Raw genomic sequence first — 21,453 nt, forward strand, 5'->3', positions numbered from 1 at the left:
GGCGGCCATTGCAGGGCCCTGGGACGCCACTGTGGTACTTCAGTACAACACATTTGTGAGGGCAGGGCAGTTGTCAGGAATGCCTCCCGTCACTCTCTCATAGACTACAACCTGCAAAGTGTTCCCCTCTCATGCTACCAACTGCATCTGGTGTACCCAGGAGAGCAGTGTGCAGCTTGACGAAGACCACCAGTCCTTTTTCTTATCCAGGCTGGGGCGCAAACTGGTCAGGGGAGATACCTTTGCGAGTGTAATCTGTCCTCGGGTGCCTGCACTCCTAGGCCTGCTCCAACCCCTCAAGGTTCTGGACTTTGGGGTCTTCCTTTGCTAGTGACAGGGAGCCGTCCCTGAACCCCTAGGGTGTCTGCTTCAAAGCCTGTGTGGGTCAAAAGCCCGTGTGGGTCGAGAACCCTGGGGGGGGAGCCTAGTGATTCCGCCTATGCAATTGTCACAATGTTGGCAGGGGTGAAGGGCACAATGGCAGCATGATAGGAAATAGACCTTTTGTGCCTTTGCTGTAGTTGCGGCAAAGCTGTTCCTCCACCAGGCGGTGGAAGTGAGTTTGTGGCAGCGGAGGCCTCGCGTTGTTTCCATCTGGTAATTGGGTTGACAGGGTGTTGTCTCATCGACATCCACCGTCACACTAGAATCAGGGGAGGCCCACAGAGCAGTGCCCACATGCTCCTCATCGTTCTGATTGCCATCTGTTATTTGATCTTGGGACACCCTGGGATTCATACAGCCTCTTGGAGCACTTGGGTCGGAATTAACTGGTGTCTGAAACTTAAGGCGATGATTTCAGACGCTATAAGGCAGTGTTGGAGAAGAAGCTGCCGCCTTCTTGGTCTCGGCCTCGTAGCACCCGGTTTGGCCTAAATTTGGGAGAAGCCGACGGCGGCAAGTCGGTGCCTTCACTCCTCTCGCTGTCAGGCCAGAATGTGGAGCTTATGCTCACTGGTCCTGCTGGTTAAGCTAACATTTAAGTGGTAATTTGGGACTCAGATTGCAGAGCTCAGAGGAGACCCGTCTTGGAGAATCTCCACCCTGGCCACGCCCCCAAACCCTCCATTTGTAAAGGACCAAACTTCGTTTAGTTCCTGAACTAATGCGGTCACCTTTTTGTACTCTTGTGTTCCTTGAAGTTCTCACTCATGCAGCTGAAAATTTCATACAATATTGAAGTTCATTCAAGTGGAGATTGTACTGCAGGTTGGGAGTTTCTGTTGGAATGTATCAGTATCCGATTGCTCTTGTCCTGTGATTCTTCCCTACAAGCTGGATATTGGATGTGTGCACAGAAGATATTTATTTAATTTTGTTTTGGTGGTGGTCTGATATATCCTTTAGTTACCTGGCGTCTGAGACTCCATAGTTAGAAACTGATTACCAAGTGGTGAACCTTAGAAAAGATGATGCTATCATATGGGGAACTTGAACCTGGCCGTCTCCAACCCACACTACGCTTGTATACTTGACTGTATCCGATTCCTTCTACCGCTGTGCCAGTCCTCCTAGTCCCAAGGTTCTCTGTGATCATTTGCTAGTCATTCTACCGCTTTGTTTCAGAGTGACATTCTAATTGTGTTACTTAAAGATGTACAGAGTTGCCTCCAGCTGGATTTGCTCCTGGATTCTGTATTTAAGAGTGAAGCAAGACTATATGGCTTCATATATAGTAGCCCCAGCATTGGTTGTACCTAGAAACTGCTGTTCTCCTCAGGTAAACGTGAAAAAATTACATGCGAGAGGGAAAGGAGCCTAGGAGGAAGAAGCTTAGTCCTGAAAGTCTTGAGAGAGTGCATGCAGGTCAATATCAAACGCTTATTATTATCAACAACATGTCAGTCATTATGAATATTAAAGCAGAAGTGTGAATCCTTAGCAATGTGTGTGGAATAATCTATTTCATATTGCATCCAAAAGTCCATTTAGGTCTGTAGTGAACCGCCCTTTTCTGTTTGTAGCATTGAGCAGTCCATTTCTTGTTCTTGCAATGTGCAGTCCATTCTTTTACTGCTGCACTGAGAAACTAATTTCTCTTTCAGTCACATGCAGTTTTTTTGTGTTTTGTGCTGAATAGATTAGTTTTAATTGCAGTAACTCTCAGTACGTTCAGTTTATTTCATTATTGTATTGTGTCTCCTTCATTGCTTGGTCATTAACTAATAGCAAGTGTATATCTGCAGACTTCCACAATGGAAGGATACTCTTTCTAATGTTCTTAATAAGTATCATTTTGATTTGAACTGTATTGTAGCTTTGGAGCAAAGTGTAGTGCAAATCAAAAGTATATTTACTAAGAATATTAGAAAGGTGGTTGCTGCCAACTATTATTTCCACAGTAAATATGATCTGGTAGTGGATCTCACTGGAAATTGTATATACTGAATATTTAAAATAGTTAGCCATGGCGTAAAGTGACTTATTTTCTTATTAAGGAGTTTGTAATAAATGCGTTGTGCAACTAGAGAAACCTAGTTTGCACATTCAGAAATATAATACCCTAATTAAAAACCTTCAAGGTAAGTTACTCCACCTTAAGGAACCAAGATTTTACAACACCTTACACAAAAGCCATAACTTCCCAAACTGGTTTGTTTCGAATGTACGGTATATGTCGTACTAGAAGAAATGATTCTACACAAGATCCCCCATATCTCTCACTAGGCCCACCTCAGCCTTCCGTTCTGATCTATGGCACCATTTGGTACATTTGTGTGTGAAGTTTTAAGCTTATCATGTATAAGCAGGAAAAATAACATGTATTAAAGGCTTCTAGATTTCCTTTTTTACTGATTTTTTTTTTTTACAGATCAACACAGACAGAAAACAATCTATTTCCTGTCAATTTATTTTTAAAAACAGAAAATGATGCTTGTTGTGAGTCACTCTCCTTGTTTTTATGATTTCCAGACCAACTGCTAAGCAGATAGATGCCATGGGGATTTAAAAACAGGATGAGGTTCCCTTAAATACAGGTTTATGTTTACAGACATTTGTATATAATGCTAATATTGACCTGTCGGAGTAGTATTTTGTGTATTTGCCTGCTTAATTTGTTAAACATGACAGGCATCAAAGTATGAGGTCATGTGTATCAGTTAAATATATGTGGAAATATACCATTTTACGACTCCATTTATTCTCAAAACAAAAAAGAAATATGGATCAATACCAATGAAATGGCAGAAAACAAATATGGATAAATACAGACAAATATAAAACAAAATACCATAAAACTTATATGTAATACACTCGATTACACTATAGAAATGCAATGTAAATAAAATAATTAAGTATCAGATAAATGTTTAACATGCATAGATGTTAAATCAGGAGGTAAAGATCTTGATGTGTGAATACTTCAACTAGCATCAGTTTTTACATAAATCCTGTGTTTGTGCGGTCCTCTGAACTTTTCTTTCAGAGAATTAATTGGAACTAAATTTGTGATTCCAGAGTTATTTCAAAGAGGCATGTGCAACAAGCATTTGCAATGCATAAGGTCTCGCATTAGGAAAGTTTGAGCTATTGGTATTGTAAATGACACATTTTTTATATATGTGTTGGTTTTGAAAATAGCAAAAATAATAGCTTTGTCATTTACAATGCCAATAGTTATAACTTGTGACACCTATAGCATTTGTAATGCAATATGTGTTGTATTCACGTGACTTAGATGTATTGATATTACAAATAACAATGGCTTTGAATTTTTTAAATAATTAATACTTAAATAAAAGTTATTGTAATTTATAATAGCAATAGCTTAAACTTTTGTAAATAACTTTTGTGAAGAATATGTTCAGTGTATTTTATTGTGACGAAAATCCAAGAACAGAAGTGAAATACTAACCCCTTCGACGCTCATGACGAGCTGGGCTCGTCATGGCGTAGCCTCCTCGCACGCTCATGACGTAAAGTGCGATTTTTAAAAACCCAGCGTACGGGCGGAATTCCGCCCGCACGCATGCGGCTAACCTCTTTTTGTGACATTTGTAATAAAGCTTGGAACATTGAGAGATCATACTTGACCCAGTTGTTGTTGAATGGTTGCACAGATTGATGCTGTGGTGGCGCTGAGTGATGTTGTAGTGGCGACTAGTGATGCTGTGGCATTCAATGATCCTGTGGTAGCGCATAGTGATGTTGTTGTGCCCCTTAGTGATGCTGTGGTGGTGCTAAGTGATGCTGTGGTGATGCGATAGATAGAGTGAGTGGGATAGATAGATAGAGTGAGGGCGATAGATAGAGTGAGGGCGATAGATAGAGTGAGGGCAATAGATAGAGTGAGGGCAATAGATAGAGTGAGGGCAATAGATAGAGTGAGGGTGTTAGATAGAGTGAGGGTGTTAGATAGAGTGAGGGTGTTAGATAGAGTGAGGGTGTTAGATAGAGTGAGGGTGTTAGATAGAGTGAGGGTGTTAGATAGAGTGAGGGTGTTAGATAGAGTGAGGGTGTTAGATAGATAGATAGATAGATAGATAGATAGATAGAGGGAGATGGATAGAGTGAGGGCGATAGATACATAGTGAGGGCAATAGCAAGATAGATAGAGTGAGGGCAATAGCAAGATAGATAGAGTGAGGGCAATAGCAAGATAGAGTGAGGGCAATAGCAAGATAGAGTGAGGGCGATAGATAGAGTGAGGGCGATAGATAGAGTGAGGGCGATAGATAGAGTGAGGGCGTTAGATAGAGTGAGGGCGTTAGATAGAGTGAGGGCGTTAGATAGAGTGAGGGCGTTAGATAGAGTGAGGGCGTTAGATAGAGTGAGGGCGATAGATAGAGTGGGGCCGATAGATAGAGTGAGGGCGATAGATAGAGTGAGGGCGATAGAGTGAGGGCGATAGATAGATAGAGTTAGGGCGATAGAGTGAGGGCGATCGATAGATAGAATGAGGGCGATAGATAGAGTGAGGGCGATAGATAGAGTGAGGGCGATAGATAGAGTGAGGGCGATAGATAGAGTGAGGGCGATAGATAGAGTGAGGGCGATAGATAGAGTGAGGGCGATAGATAGAGTGAGGGCGATAGATAGAGTGAGGGCGATTAGATAGATAGACAGATAGAGTGAGGGCGATAGATAGATAGATAGACAGAGTGAGGGCGATAGATAGATAGATAGTTGTGTGTGGTTGTGGTTGTGTGTGCGTGGTTGTGTGTGTGTGTGTGGTGTGTGTTATGCTTTGTTTTGCTATGTTTTGTTATGCTATGCTATGTTTTGTTGTGTTTGGTATGCTATGCTATGTTTTGCTAGGCTATGATATGTTTTGTTTTGTTATGCTATGTTTTGTTATGCTATGTTTTGTTATGCTATGTTTTGTTATGTTATGCTATGTTTTGTTATGTTAAGCTATGCTATGCTTGGTTAGGCTATGCTCTATGCTTGGTTAGGCTATGCTCTATGCTTGGTTAGGCTATGCTCTATGCTTGGTTAGGCTATGCTCTATGCTTGGTTAGGCTATGCTCTATGCTTGGTTAGGCTATGCTCTATGCTTGGTTAGGCTATGCTCTATGCTTGGTTAGGCTATGCTCTATGCTTGGTTAGGCTATGCTCTATGCTTGGTTAGGCTATGCTCTATGCTTGGTTAGGCTATGCTCGGTTAGGCTATGCTCTATGCTTGGTTAGGCTATGCTCTATGCTTGGTTAGGCTATGCTTGGTTAGGCTATGCTCTATGCTTGGTTAGGCTATGCTCTATGCTTGGTTAGGCTATGCTCTATGCTTGGTTAGGCTATGCTCTATGCTTGGTTAGGCTATGCTCTATGCTTGGTTAGGCTATGCTCTATGCTTGGTTAGGCTATGCTCTATGCTTGGTTAGGCTATGCTCTATGCTTGGTTAGGCTATGCTCTATGCTTGGTTAGGCTATGCTCTATGCTTGGTTAGGCTATGCTCTATGCTTGGTTAGGCTATGCTCTATGCTTGGTTAGGCTATGCTCTATGCTTGGTTAGGCTATGCTCTATGCTTGGTTAGGCTATGCTCTATGCTTGGTTAGGCTATGCTCTATGCTTGGTTAGGCTATGCTCTATGCTTGGTTAGGCTATGCTCTATGCTTGGTTAGGCTATGCTCCATGCTTGGTTAGGCTATGCTCCATGCTTGGCTAGGTTATGCTCCATGCTTGGCTAGGTTATGCTCCATGCTTGGTTAGGTTAGGTTATGCTCCATGCTTGGTTAGGTTAGGTTATGCGCTATGCGCTATGTTATGCGCTATGTTATGCGCTATGCGTTATGTTATGCGCTATGTTATGCGCTATGTTATGCGCTATGTTATGCGCTATGCGTTATGTTATGCGCTATGTTATGCGCTATGCGTTATGTTATGCGCTATGTTATGCGCTATGCGTTATGTTGGGCGCTATGTTATGCGCTATGCGCTATGTTGTGCGCTATGTTATGCGCTATGCGCTATGTTGTGCGCTATGTTGTGCGCTATGCACTATGTTATGCGCTATGCGCTATGTTGTGCGCTATGTTATGCGCTATGCACTATGTTATGCGCTATGCGCTATGTTGTGCGCTATGTTATGCGCTATGCTATGAGCTATGCTATGCGCTATGTTATGCGCTATGTTATGTGCTATGCGCTGCGCTATGTTATGTGCTATGCGCTGCGCTATGTTATGCGCTGTTATGTGCTATGCTATGCGCTATGCGCTGCGCTATGTTATGCGCTATGTTATGCGCTATGCGCTATGTTATGCGCTATGCGCTATGTTATGCGCTATGCTATGCGCTGTTATGCGCTATGCTATGCGCTATGCTATGCGCTATGCTATGCGCTATGCTATGCGCTATGTTATGCGCTATGCGCTATGTTATGCGCTATGTTATGCGCTATGTTATGCGCTATGTATGTTATGCGCTATGCGCTATGTTATGCGCTATGTTATGCGCTATGCTATGCGCTATGTTATGCGCTATGCTATGCGCTATGCGCTATGTTATGCGCTATGCTATGCGCTATGCGCTATGTTATGCGCTATGTTATGCGCTATGTTATGCGCTATGTTATGCGCTATGTTATGCGCTATGTTCTGCGCTATGCGCTATGTTCTGCGCTATGCGCTATGTTCTGCGCTATGTTCTGCGCTATGCGCTATGCGCTATGTTCTGCGCTATGCGCTATGTTCTGCGCTATGCGCTATGTTCTGCGCTATGTTCTGCGCTATGCGCTATGTTCTGCGCTATGCGCTATGTTCTGCGCTATGCGCTATGTTATGCGCTATGTTATGCGCTATGTTATGCGCTATGTTATGCGCTATGTTATGCGCTATGTTATGCGCTATGCGCTGCGCTATGTTATGCGCTATGTTATGCGCTATGTTATGCGCTATGTTATGCGCTATGTTATGCGCTATGTTATGCGCTATGTTATGCGCTATGTTATGCGCTATGTTATGCGCTATGTTATGCGCTATGTTGCGCTATGTTATGCGCTATGTTGCGCTGTGTTTTGCTATCCTATGCTTTGCTGTGTTTTGCTATCCTATGCTTTGCTGTGTTTTGCTATCCTATGCTTTGCTGTGTTTTGCTATCCTATGCTTTGCTGTGTTTTGCTATCCTATGCTTTGCTGTGTTTTGCTATCCTATGCTTTGCTGTGTTTTGCTATCCTATGCTTTGCTGTGTTATGCTTTGCTGTGTTTTGCTATGCTATGTTTTGTTGTTTTACTATGATATGCTATGTTTTGCTATGCTATGTTTTGTTTTGCTATCCTATGCTTTGTTTTGCTATGTTTTGTTATGTTCTGCTGTTTTGTTGTGTTTTGTTATGCTATTCTATGTTTTGCCATGCTATACTATTCTATGTTTTGCTATGCTATGTTTCGTTTTAAGTTATGTTATGCTATGTTTTGCTATGCTATCCTATGCTTTGTTTTGCTATGTTTTGTTATGTTCTGCTGTTTTGTTGTGTTATGTTATGCTATGCTATGGTTTGTTTTGTTTTACTATGCTATGTTTTGTTTTGCTATTCTTTGTTATGTTATGTTTTGTTTTGTTATGCTATTCTATGTTATGCTATGGTTTGTTTTGTTATGCTATTCTATGTTTTGCTGTGTTATGCTATGTTTTGTTATGCTATATTTTGTTATGCTATGATTTGTTATGCTATGTTTTGTTATGCTTTGTTTGGTTCTGCTATGTTTTGTTCTGCTATGGTTTGTTGTGTTATGTTATGCTATATTTTGTTGTTTTACTATGATATGCTATGTTTTGCTATGCTATGTTTTGTTTTACTATGCTATGTTTTGTTTTGCTATTCTTTGTTATGTTATGCTATGGTTTGTTTTGTTTTACTATGCTATGTTTTGTTTTGCTATTCTTTATGTTATGGTTTGTTTTGTAATGCTATTCTATGTTTTGCTGTGTTATGCTATGTTTTGTTATGCTATGTTTTGTTATGCTATGTTTTGTTATGCTATGTTTTGTTATGCTACGATTTGTTATGCTATGTTTTGTTATGCTATGTTTTGTTCTGCTATGTTTTGTTGTGTTATGTTATGCTATGTTTTGTTGTTTTACTATGATATGCTTTGTTTTGCTATGCTTTGTTTTGTTATGCTATGGTGTTTTGTTGTGCTATGCTTTGTTGTGTTTTGCTATGCTATGTTTTGTTGTGTTTTGCTATCCTATGCTTTGTTTTGTTATGCTGTGCTTTTGCTATCCTATGCTTTTGTTTGTTATGCTATGCTATGCTGTGTTTCGTTATGCTATGCTATGTTTTGTTATGCTATGCTGGTAAGGGTATGTGAGGGTGTGTGTGTGAGTGTGTGTGAGGGGGGTGAGGGTGTGTGAGGGTGAGAGGGTGTGAGGGTGAGGGGGTGTGAGGGTGAGGGTGGGTGAGGGTGGGTGAGGGTGGGTGAGGGTGTGTGAGGGTATGTGAGGGGTGTGAGGGTGAGAGTGTGTGAGGGTGAGTGTGTGAGGGTGAGAGTGTGTGAGGGTGAGAGTGTGTGAGGGTGAGAGTGTGTGAGGGTGAGAGTGTGTGAGGGTGAGAGTGTGTGAGGGTGTGAGGGTGAGGGGTGTGAGGGTGAGGGGTGTGAGGGGGTGTGAGGGTGAGGCAGTGTGAGGGTGAGGGGGGTGAGGGGGTGAGTGAGGGTGAGGGGGTGTGAAGGTGAGGGGGTGTGAGGGTGTGAGGGGGTCAGAGGGTGTGAGGGGGTGTGAGGGTAAGAGGGTGTGTGAGGGTGAGAGGGTGAGTGAGGGTGTGTGAGGGTGAGGGTGAGGGTGTGTGAGTGAGGGGGTGTGAGGGTGAGGAGGTGTGTGAGGGGTCAGGGGGTGTGAGGGGGTGAGGGCGAGTGAGGGGGTGAGGGCATGAGGGTGAGTGTCTCCAATGAATGTCGCTGCTTCGCCTTCTTTGAAAATGTTCAGTGCTGCAAATAGAGCATGCTGCCCTAATTATCACAGCATGAGGCCCCAAAGTGATAATTATCACAGCATGCAGAGAGGCCCCCACACTGCTGGAGCACTCAACTGTGCATTAATTATAGTTGAGTGCTCCAGCAGCCTGAGGCGCCTGTTGACATGCTGTGATAAGTGGGTCTCATGCTGTGATAATTGTTGCAGCGCCTGAGGAAGTGGAGACTCCTGCTGGGATAATTGGTCTTGTGGGCCTCGGGAAGTAGAGTTTTATGCTGGGATAATTGGTCTGCGGTGCCTGACGTCCAACAAACGTGCACAAGCTGCTCAACCTTGAAGCACGTTCACAGACCTGGGTCGGCTGGTGCCCAGGTCTGTATCGGGCTCGTTCACAGCTGTTACTCCCTTGACAGGGATGAAGGCGGCTATAAGTCTCGTTGGCGGCAGCGCTTCGCGCTGCAACGCCAGCGAGACCTAAAGAAAAAAATGAGGTAAGTTACCCCAGGATATCCAAAGATGTTCCATTTGCTTAACTTGGTTTTCTTGAGCACGGGTCAGCTAAATGTTTTGTACAACAGTGATTAAGTTGGAGCCACATCACGGTCTGTATTTGGCCTTTAGAGATTGGTGTATCTTTAGAAATTATTTTTTTGTATATCCTACTTGTGACAAAGATTTTCTTTGGCGTTAAATTGGCTGTATTTGATGCATCAGCATTTCCTGATCTGCACACACAAAAACTGTGTTTACCTCTCTGTTTTGACTGTAGACAGTTGGCAGCAAATTACTGGGAGAAGATTGGCCTGAAGTGGCAGCAAGAAAATGAGGAAGATCTGAAGGACAAACTTGACTTTTACAGTTCTCCTGGCCCATGCTATCCTGAAGGAGGTAGGAATTGCAATGTAATATTCATAGGAAACAAACTATTACTTGGGCTGCTAATGGTCCTCACTATTTCTGCACGGTACTTATGGTCAATTATACATTCCATTAGTTTTCCTGTCAGATTATAGAAACGTTTCATCATTTGTAGACGTTGCACCAGATACCTACTGTGAAATACATTTATTCAGTTGGTTCAGGGGTCTGCAAACTTTTTTTATAACAAGAGTTAGTCATGTTCATTGAAAATTATTCCAAGCTACTAATAATATTAGTGATCACGTCAGTCAAGATTACATTAGTGGCCCATATGCAAGATTCCTAGTAGTGATCACATAACTGCACCAGGCAGCGTTGCCAGTAATATTGTAAAAAAATGGCTTGCCTATTTGGAATGCCACTAAATGGGTAATACATAACAGCCAATGCTACAGTGCCCCTGGCACCAACATAATATTAAGTACAAGTCTCCACAATGTCACCTTACTTATCACTCAAATATCAATTTTAAATATATTTTGGAAATGTAGCCATGTTCCTCCAAACATCAGCTCATGAGTTCTGAAAACACAGACATTTTCGCCTCAAATACACACTCTCGATTTTGGTAAACTAAATATTTCAACCAAGCAAAAGCTTCTCATTTAGTAGTGGGTGGCACATAGCAGTGATACTTACAGGTTGCTGAAGAACTTCCAGTTGCTCGCGAGCTACACATTGGAGAAGTTTGGTCTAGTTCAAATCCAGTGTAGTATTGTGCAGTGTTTGATTTTCCTTTTAACTTTCTTATAAACATCTTATCTGGACACTTAACAAATATTGAAGAATTTTGATTGAGTTGTGTTTTTAAACGTCTAGTGTGGAATTTGTTGTTTGTTTTGATATTTAAGGGCATGTAAAAGGGAAACTATTGTTTGTCACTATTTGTGAATCCTTTTACACCGGGTTGTCATATCTTCACATTAGAAAACTGCAACAAGGTTGGCATCCAGATGTAGTGTAGTACGAGGAGAGATGAGTCACTGACGCAGCTGGTAAACCGTGGTGTTATAGGAAAGTATTTCACTGGAAGATTCTATTTTTCATTCCATTTTGGAGCAACGTGTGCCAGTCTTGTTCGAAACACAAATCAAGAACATTGCTTCCTTGTCCAAGTATTGTGTTCAGAACACCCTCTTTATCTCTTATAGTCTCTTCATAATATATAGGATCTTAGTATAGCCTAGCTTCTCTGGCAACTCATACAACCTGCATTCCAGGCACAGACTAGTGGTACTGGTACCACCTGTGAAAGAAACTTACTCCATCTACACTGTTTCTGTCTTTCAATGGTATCCAGACTTCCTTTGTAGTATTAGTTTATCCTGCAATGTGTTTGTGGACTAAAGAATTTTGCAACAGCAGCAAGCTTGGAAACTGACGCATGGACACAGATAGTCTTTTATGAATGTGTCATTTATGAATGTGCTAAAATGTATCATGAACAATGGAAGATAACTGAAATCCACTGCATACTTCCATCCTTTTCATTGTACTGCTCTGTGGGAATGGTATAGAGATGACTGACTGGTGTGACATTGTGACGTCGCAAGGCGGATCTTGTGTTTCTGGGTTGGTCTTTTGTCCTACCTTTGGCAAAGCGGCAAATATACTTTTTACTTTTTTGAGGGCTTAGCTGGACAGAAGGGCAAAGAGTGACAACTGCAAAAAAATAGAGCCTGTTTACTCTCTGTTCCTGCTGTCCATCCTTTCATGACCTTGGAGAATCAAGGTAGCACGGGCAGATCCCGGGGTCGCAAGGGTAAACCAGAGATAGCTGCTTCTACCCTTGACTCACTCTGTTTGCCATCCATGCCTCTGTGTTTCTGCTTTCAGCTCCTGCATGCTTGCCTCGGAGGAGTAGGAAAACCATAGTATGTGACAATAGTAAGCTCAGGTGCATGCCATTAGACCAGAGATGATTCTGCTATGGTCATGTTTGTTTCTGCGCTTACCTAGCTCCAAAATGCTCCTTGCAGAGTTGGAGCTGTGATTCATAAACATCCTTAGATAAATAAATAATGTCTGCTGGTGTGTGCACTACTTCAGACGTAGCCTCTTGTCTCAGTCAGTCCACCAATGTTAGCTGGAGAGGAATATGAGCCAAGATGCATCAACAGCCTGTCTAGATCAGTGGTTCATTGGCACAGTGCAGTGGGTTGAGACAGCTATAAGTAGCTCAGACTTTGCTCGTATCTTCCAGACAAGTGAAAAGGATTGCTCTAAATCTTTATCTGGGGGCGAGAGAGCTTTATCTGGCAGTGAGAGAGCCTCACCAAGTATCCTAGGCAGTGCTTGCAAGGCTTTGAGAGGTACCTACCAACAGAATAACATACACTGTAAGGTTTTTTTCCTTCGTTTTGATTCCTGATCTACAAGTAGTGGCACTTCTGGGCCTAATGGACACTTTTAATGTGAAAAGAAAGTGGTTACGTGCAAGTTAAGTGTAGGTGGCCCGGAGTGGTCTGCACCAAGGTGTTGTAGATGCTCTTGAGTTACACATATCAATTCATTTTTAAAGCTTAACCTCCATCACCATGTGTGAAATTGGCTTAAACAAGCTAGTCCGTGCCAGAATGCACACTGAACCTGAAGGTACAGATTTCAGTTTACTGATTCAACAATGTACTCTGTGGGATTCAGTACAGGAGAGGAGAGGAGAATAAAACACTGGCTGCTTATGAGCAGAAGAGCTGGCCGCTCATGTTTCCTTTTACGTCCCTCTTTTAAGTCTCATACTCCAAGGCATTTCACCGCACACAGTTTTGGGTGGTCTGGAAAATTTACATAAACGCTGTTGATGTCCATCTTGGTCCTATATGAAGTGTCACCCCTTCCATTGTGAACTTCCACCATCGTTGGCCCATAAGATGCTTACAAGAAACTAAACATGGCACCACCTCCAGCTTAGCAAAAAGGGCCAACTTTAAACAGTCCATGTTGGGCAGCCAACAGTTTAACATATCCAAGACCATGTTTACATCCCACATATGAAGGTAATTACATTGAGAAAGCTTAGCTTGAGTATGCCTAATTCCTTTTAAAAGTCTGCCCAAAGATGGCTCTAGAGTCCGGTTTCTAGCGGCCTGGTTATTTCAAAAGATTGACTTAGCAGGACCATAACCTATAACTGGAATTGAGTTGCTATCCCTTCCCACACATTTCAAGATCAGACCTGCTAAGTTGAAACCATATTTATCTTGTGTAAAACCAGTGCCAGATTGAAGGCGCCTAAAGAAAAATCCACTGTAAGGCGAAGGATTAACAATTCTAACCTGAAATTCTCAATACCATCAAGTATGCTATCTCCAGGAAAGAATACTGTTTATATAAGGCCTTCTGCAGGACATTTTTTATCCTGGGGAAGGAGCATTGAAAAATCTCAACAAAATTTCACAGAGCTGGAAACCTTGCCTATGACCACCACATCAGAGTGACCAGCACCAAGTACCCTCCTTCCCTCACTCCTGACATGCAGGACCACTCTGGCAATTGTTACAAGTGGTTAAAATGCATAACTTTTTCTTGAATTCCATTTCTTTCTGAGTGTATTGATCGTCCTCACTTTCTGATTTTTCCTCCAGCTGAAGAACTCCAGCAGTAGTTGATTTATCCATTAGATAGCTCCAGTCACTCAATTATGAGTTTGAGTTTACTACAAAGGTGTACTGATCCAGAACGGAGATGTTTTGTTCAAGGAAAAGGTGCCAAACTTCACCTACCAAGATTACCTAATGCCTTGGTCCTTCCTGGATGACTGGTATTTGTATTTCACATCAGTGATATGTTATATGGGTAAAATAATGTACAGCTTCCCTCTTTCTCTGCAAAGCCATTGGCCTGTGAAATATCCTGGCAGAAACTCCAAATAGTTGATGTGTACATCCAAGACCTCAGTAGCATGTTAATATGTTTACACTCCTCGCACCCAAACATGGTCTGCTGACTTCTGACCTTTTAAAAAATGATCCTGCCATTCCATGCTCTCATGTGGTTAAGAAACCATCAAGTACACATTTCTGGTATATTTGAGTGAGTATCTCAAGCCCATCCAGTTGATGGATCCTCCAGTGTTGGAAGGCTTAGAGGCTGATTAAAGTTGGGTGTTATGTATCGCCTCTAATAACCACTTCGCTGCGCCCGGAATTCCCCTGAGGTGCTGGAGAATTCCACGTGTGTGCGGTTCGGACCGCCCCCGGCCGTCCTCCGCACACACCCACCGTGACGTCAGACGGCTGGGGCCGTTGGACGCACGGAAGCGGATAAATAAAGATGCCACGGCGTACGTTATTTGTAGGTTCTGATAAATAACACTTATTATGCGTTTATTGGGAATTACATGCAGATTTTGGTGTTTAACGCACCAAAATCTTCATTATATGGCAATTACCATATGCTTTCTTCTGTTAAATGTCAGCAGGTTTGACCTGCCGATATTCAGTGCTTGTTGGGTTATTTATTGCAACCAATAATTATCGGATGTGTTACATAAAACTAAACTCCTAACTTTGTCTTGTGAGTAAAGAGGGGTTTACATACAGGATGGAATTTAACGAGCCACTCATAATTAGGCCCCTAGTAGTGCGGAGGTCACGATTCAATATAATAGCCTGAATCGAAGACGCTAGAAGGTCCCTGGTTCTCACTCATTCCCTGAGTGATAAAATCTTCCTACAGGTAGTTGGAACGATCCCTCTTGAATGCTTTGTATTTTTTTATTTTATATCATTTTTGTATTAGGTTTTGAGTGTTAGACTATCTGCATCAGTCCTCCCAGACATGAGGAGATGTCAGTGGAAAAGACAATTCAATTAGAAAATGCAAGCATGAAATGTTGAAACTCCGTTATCGTACGCACAGAGATCACAGGCATTTACATGAAACCATGCAACACACAATAGTACACTTTTGGTTATACAGCTGATGTAGGTATTTTCTGCCACTTATGGACACCTTTAGGGTCTGACATCTAAGTAACACAGTCAATGCATGATTTGCCATGGTTTTAACAAAACGTTGTTGTAGGAGTGTCTCCAACCTCGCCTGCATAAAAAAAAGGTTAAATAAAATATATATTTGGTTTAAAAAAGCACACGTTTTCGTAGTAGCCACTGGCACTGAAGGAAACAACTTGGGGCCTGATTACGATCTCGCTAGGCAAGCCCTCCGTATGACTCGGATCCGTAGGGCTTTCCGAGCGAGACGTGCTTTGGGAGTCCAAACGAGCGAGTACGATGCTGCGGCATGCTTACGGACTCAGTTCGCTTGGACTCTCATTGAGCTCTATCGGAGCCCGTGTGCAGACGTGATCACAGGCTCCCATAGCAGAAATGGGGTGGGTGGGGAAAAGAGTACACCCTGTGACAGGCACCCCATGGTGCCCGCCACACGGTGAATGCCTGGATTGCGGGGGCCCATGGGCACACCCAGTGACAGATTCGGAAGGGCCCGGTTGAAGGGGGCCTGCTATGGGCCCCCAAAGTATGCTTCCAACAGCCGTTTCGTCTCGCTGAGACCGAGGCGAAGCGGCTGTCCGAATCGTGCATCCTATCGCTCCATCGGAATTTGGCTCCTTTGCGCAGTACGATTCAGCTACGAGTCGTACGGAGCGGTTCGGGTCCGGAAACGATTCGGTCAGTGCTTACGCAATCTTCGCATTGTACTTGGTCGTTTGGCCCTGTGTACGATTTGGTCTGAAACAAGGGCTACGTATCTGATCCAGCAAAGCCAAATCCGATTTGGAGGCCTTCCGAATGACATCGTAGTCGGGCCCTTAGTGTGTGGATGTGGTCCTTGTAAAAGAACAGAAATGCCTTCACTCACATTAAGTTAGCCAATGCTGTAATTGGCAGAAAAAAATGTGAAGGGAGACTACCATCAACCAGTGATTGAAGAGGGCTGGCTGAAAGCCCCCATAAGTAAGTAATTGTATGCAGTGTTGAGGGTCACTGCTCGGATTGACTATTGCAAGACAAAGAATGTATATTCCTGCATTGTTCCAGCAGCCCCTTTTCCCATTTCCTACTTGTTTTGTTTCGCACCAGTAGAGAATGAATAGGTCTCTGCACGCTTCCCTTTGACACACTTTTGTTTAACTGTATTTATAGTATATTTAAGCTTTTTATGGCTCTGTAGTGCAGGTTAAACTGCATGTAGGCACTGTTCAGTCCATTTTCTTAATCCAGGAACTTAGACAAACCATTTATCTGCGGGGCACTACAGAGATCCCCTAATTATAGCTGTGGTCACACAAGGTGTGCTTGTCTGTGTTTTTTACCATCCATAAATATTTTATATTCGCTCTCTGAGGATCTGTCGAGGGGGCTGCGAGGGTGGAGGAGGTGAGGGGCAATCAGTGCATTAATTCTGTGCCTTTCTGGAGACACCCCATAGCCAGTTGCATATGGAATTTACCATTTCCTCTGTGCGCAATAACTTTGAATTTGTAATTATGGGTGGGGTCAGTGGCTTGAGCGTTTACAAAAGACTTTTTTGAATTCTCAAACAACCGGCTTTGGGTCAGTCAGTTTTGTGTTTGGGACATCTGTTCAGCCTGGGCCTTCCCTTTTCAGTGCCTTATTGGTGCCTGACTCATATTAATATATTTTCAAAGCCCATTTTCTTCACTGCAATGCTAATGTGCACATACTGCCAAAAATATTTGCACTGTATATATTTTGAGGTGGGTCTACACCAAGTGTCCGTCTCAGGCTGCTGTCTTAGATGCATCCTTCGTGCAAAGTGATTGTTCACATAGAAGGTAGAATTGGAGAGGTTTCCAAACTGGAGAACCTAAACATATCCCTTATGAAATGTGAATTTCGCACTAACCTGTCATCAGACTCCCTGAAGTTGAATCAAAGACAGACAAAGGGCAGGCCTGATCTTGGAACAGCCTCACCTTGAACAACAAAAAATGTAGTTCCACCATTCCCTCACAACCACATTCCAAATGGCAAAGTTGAGAAAGAACTAATCAGCAGACCTTGGCTAACAAAATCTTTAATAAATCTCTAAAGATAGCCCAATCCTCATCTGCTTCACTTCAGTGTCTGGATCTACACCCCCCAGAGACATGAATGAATACAGGCAATATACTTCCACCGCCTGGGAACGCTGTCTTCATCTAACCCTTTGAGCCATGCTAAACCAGGAGTATCCAATCGGACACACATGTGCTCATGAAGAGGCCAAAGCCTCTTGCCCTTGCTGCAAAGCAGTGGACCTTATCTTAAAAGATGGACACTCACAGTTGGCACTCTCAAGTCAATTTTCACAATGTGACGCTATAATGAGTGATTTAATAAGGCTTTGGCAGTTTTTAGTTCTGGATTGTGCCAGTGCAGAAATCAAACAAACATATTGCTTACAGTATACATAGTGTAAGTTTATGGAGAGCCCATTTAAACCATCGTCTTTCTTCGAGCAGCATCTTTCAGCCATTGGCTTGAGACGTGGTCAGTCGCGTCTTAACTCATCCCAGTGGAGTAGTCATTTCTCACCTAATGATATTTGCTGTTTTGATGTATGCTACTGCCTCCACTCGTGCGCTTGCAATCAACTGTCTGAGGGGGCTACTTTATAACTGTAGCTTACTCTGTCCACTCCAGCTGGCTCTCTCCCATGTATCCCACTCTAATGTGCTAATGCTGCATGTTTGGCCTATTTAAAACAAATCTATTGTCTTTGCCTGTGCTTGTCTGAGTAAGTCATTGAATTTATTTTTTCATTGACCAGAGGGCTTGTCGCTAGAGTAGATTTTGACAGGTACCCCTAAACTGAGATTAATTTGCAAAGACTGGTGATTTTAGATGCCAAAGCAAATAGCACATCGCAGAAATGGGTCTTGGCATTTAAACATGTGGTAAACGTTTCCTAAGCCGGATCATCAATAACGTTTTCCTTTCTTTACTGTGTGGAATTCAATTCATTTTGTAGTGTTTTATTTTTATGATTATTTTTGCGCCCATTAAAAACTCCAGTGCCATCAGGGCATTAAAAAGTAAGTGACATTATTATGTGCACATCGGTTTAGTGATGAGCTTAACAAGCATCATCTGTATAACTGGTACCAGGGACACATTCAGATGAGGGTGGGCTTTGGCCTCTGGGCTCTTGGTACACAAGCACCCCAACCTCAGTGACATGGCGAGCAGCAGGTGCAGTAGCACTAGGGCTCAGTGGCACGCCGTGCAAGGGGGCCCATTGCACCCCAAACCTAGTTTTTATTGCTAAACCGAGGAATGGGGATATTTTCCTACAACTTGACCTGGATAAGGGCACAAGTTCTTCAACCGGCCTTTAGGGATTGAGTATGAGTTTTAGGAAGAGAGATTGAGTTATAGTGACAGGGCTCTTAAGGAAGTTACTTGCATAACCCACCCCTTTCCTCTGTGCTGAAATTGTCTCTTTTAGTTAAGAGGGTGTCGGGGTGACTTTAAATCCTACTAGTGATAAACATGGTCTTTGCACCGGTCGCTGACTGTTATCCTAGGCCCAACAAATAGTACGAATTGGGAGAATGTGCAATATGTTTACATTCTACAACCATATTTTGTTAATCGATGAAACGTCTAGTTTAGGGGTGTTTTTAGTCTGCACCTGGCGGCTTAAGTTAACTTTCAGAAATCTGCGGAGGACGCAGAGATGAGACCAGGCCTCGCGCCGTCTTCCCGGCCGGTCTCCACCGTGATTGGCCGCTCTCTTGAAGCTGGAGGGCCCGGCATCGGCTGACTGGAGTCCGTGCCTCATGACGGACGCTCGGAGGGGTGCCCCGGGGCCCTGTCGCGCCATGACAGACGGTTCCGGAGCGCTGGTCTCCTTTGAAATTATATTTGTGTTATAATGTATGTTACCTGGCAATAGCGGAGCGCAAGGGGAAATATTTCACTCTGGTGACTGATTTGACAGCGCGGCTTAACCTTGAAAGGAGTATGTTATTGTCTCTCCCCTCCGTTTCCAGCTACCGCCCCACTACCCTTGAAAAACAAATCAAAACTGTGTATTTAGGTCCGTTAAAAAAAGAATTCCATGTAGTTCTGTCCTGTGATGAGCATTTTTCCTCTCCATTAAGTCGCGTTTGTCCTTCTTTTATTTCACTTACAATGGCAACTAAATGTCCTGAAATTGAGTTGACGTCTAACCCTGGAAATAAGTGTTGACAATGTGATATACTCATTGGCTTCGATTTTGACTTCTGCATTTGTGGAGTGTGAATTCCTGTGTTTAGTCGCGCTGGCTCCTGAAGCGTCATTACCCTCATCCTCCTATTTTAGCATGGGTACCAGAAGCATAATGATGGCTGGGCACAGAGCATAAGTGCTTATCAGGGTGTATGTAAAAGGTATTGAGTCACTTTCCCGTGCGCATTCTTGGAAAATAGTGTATGTTCCACACTGTGACATGTTTTCATCCAACCCCTTAGCAAGGACGAACTTTGTTTTGAATGTAATGACTCTGTGTCTCTGATTGATGGATATCCACAGGAGCTTTGTAGCTTAGCTGCGTTTAAGTTGTTAGATGCTTTTTCATTTCTTTGCTTAGCAACAGTGGATGCGGAATGTGGAAAGCAAATCTCCTCTGGCAAGGCATGGGCACCCTTATTCAGCTCAAGAGCTCTCTGACCCGATAACTGATGTTCTTTTACCAACAAGTTTACCTTGGAGAAGCTGACAAGTCTGCAGCAGCATTTCTCCTGCCTGCAAGCTAACAGGAGACTGTTCTGCAGGTGCTTTACACAGGCTCATGCAGCGTAGAGGCAGGCCCCAGTATTCAATCTAAGGCCTATGAAAATCTCTGTGATATGGGAGTGACAGGGACTCGCCACATTTTGCATGGGCGCCCTATTATTTTGTGTTATGCCCCCGCAGCAATCATTTGAAAGGCTTATGGTGAGAAATGTGGGTATTAGTTGGGTGGAGTAAGGAACCACCTCAAAACATATCCGCAATTCTTCTCAGGGTGTACCACCGAAGTCACTAAATACCCTGAGCTGAACCTCCTGTTACCTACTCCACAGAGCAGACAGACTTAACTTGGAGGCAATGTTTAAAGTATGTATGCATGCAGTACTCAAACAGTAATAAATCCCCCCAAAAAACCCAAGAAACATCCAAAACCAATTAAAAAAGGGATTTTTAATCGGGGATCTGTGGTCTGAGTATTTCTCTGTTTCTATTGTCTTCTCACACATGGGGGGGACAGGACAGGGGATCTCAAGTCTTATAATCATCCCTCAGGCTGAGTAAATTTAAGATGCCCCAGAATGATTTTTCTAGGAAGAACTGACATAAGCTGTTTACCCAGCATCTGCCAGCTTTCGCACCTCTCTCTCGTCTGGGTCCCCGAACCCTCTGCAAATTTCAGGAGCTATAAAATACATTCCGCCCCCTTGCAGCTCATGATTGTGGGCACAAATTCTTTGTGACCATCTACACAGTTACAAAGCATGCAATGGTTCTTGTCTTCTATAAAGACTGCAATGGACGCAGGGGCGGTGGGTGAGATTTTATAGTGGTGGGGCGAAAAGTGATTTGCATACAGCACCGTAGCGAGCGAGCGCAGCGAGCAAGCCCGAACCCCAAAAGGGGGGTTTGGGAGGATAACACCCCCCAAGAAAATTTTGAAAAAAAGAAGAAATATGCATTTGCAAGCACATTTGAGAAAGCAGGAAGGTTAATAAAGAAATTGGGAAAGTGCAGTTATTACATTAATAGATGGTATAACATAGGTAGCTGCTTATTCAGTATAACCACAGAGCTTCATACATTCCGTCCTATTACAGACTCCGATATTGGCATTAAAAGTACCCTCCAGCTTATCAGCTTCAGCAAGGTTTCCAACAGCATAGCACCCCTTTGCTACACACAGATTACAGGTTCAGCCACATGATGAAAATAGCAACTCATTCAGTGTGATAATTAAGGGAGCAGAGCGCATGGAAAACATATTTAGTGATGGGCTGGCGAACACCAACAGACAAATTGACTTCTTTCATCTCCTTTATTTCAAACCATTTACAGGGCTCGGGTGTTTTAAACCTTGTGAAAACAACAAGCTAATTTGGTGAAAGCATACTTAGAAATCTGTATTTATGTATTGTAATTGTAGACTGGACCAAAAAACGAGTGAAGGGGCTCCACCAAAGCACCTCTCCCTTAATTATTTACACATAAAT

At 43.1% G+C, this 21,453-nt stretch overlaps 1 protein-coding gene across 1 annotated transcript in view; it reads left to right on the top strand.

Moving 5' to 3' along the window:
* Nucleotides 1-21,453, top strand: part of DNAAF5 (dynein axonemal assembly factor 5) — a 161,800-nt gene that overhangs the window by 25,383 nt on the left and 114,964 nt on the right. The window contains exon 4 of the mRNA XM_078664908.1: nucleotides 10,126-10,244. Within this exon, the coding sequence (XP_078521034.1) occupies nucleotides 10,126-10,244 (119 nt within the window). The remainder of the gene's footprint in view (nucleotides 1-10,125; nucleotides 10,245-21,453) is intronic.

Source organism: Lissotriton helveticus, chromosome 10 (assembly GCF_964261635.1).
Source record: "Lissotriton helveticus chromosome 10, aLisHel1.1, whole genome shotgun sequence".
NCBI lineage: Eukaryota > Metazoa > Chordata > Amphibia > Caudata > Salamandridae > Lissotriton > Lissotriton helveticus.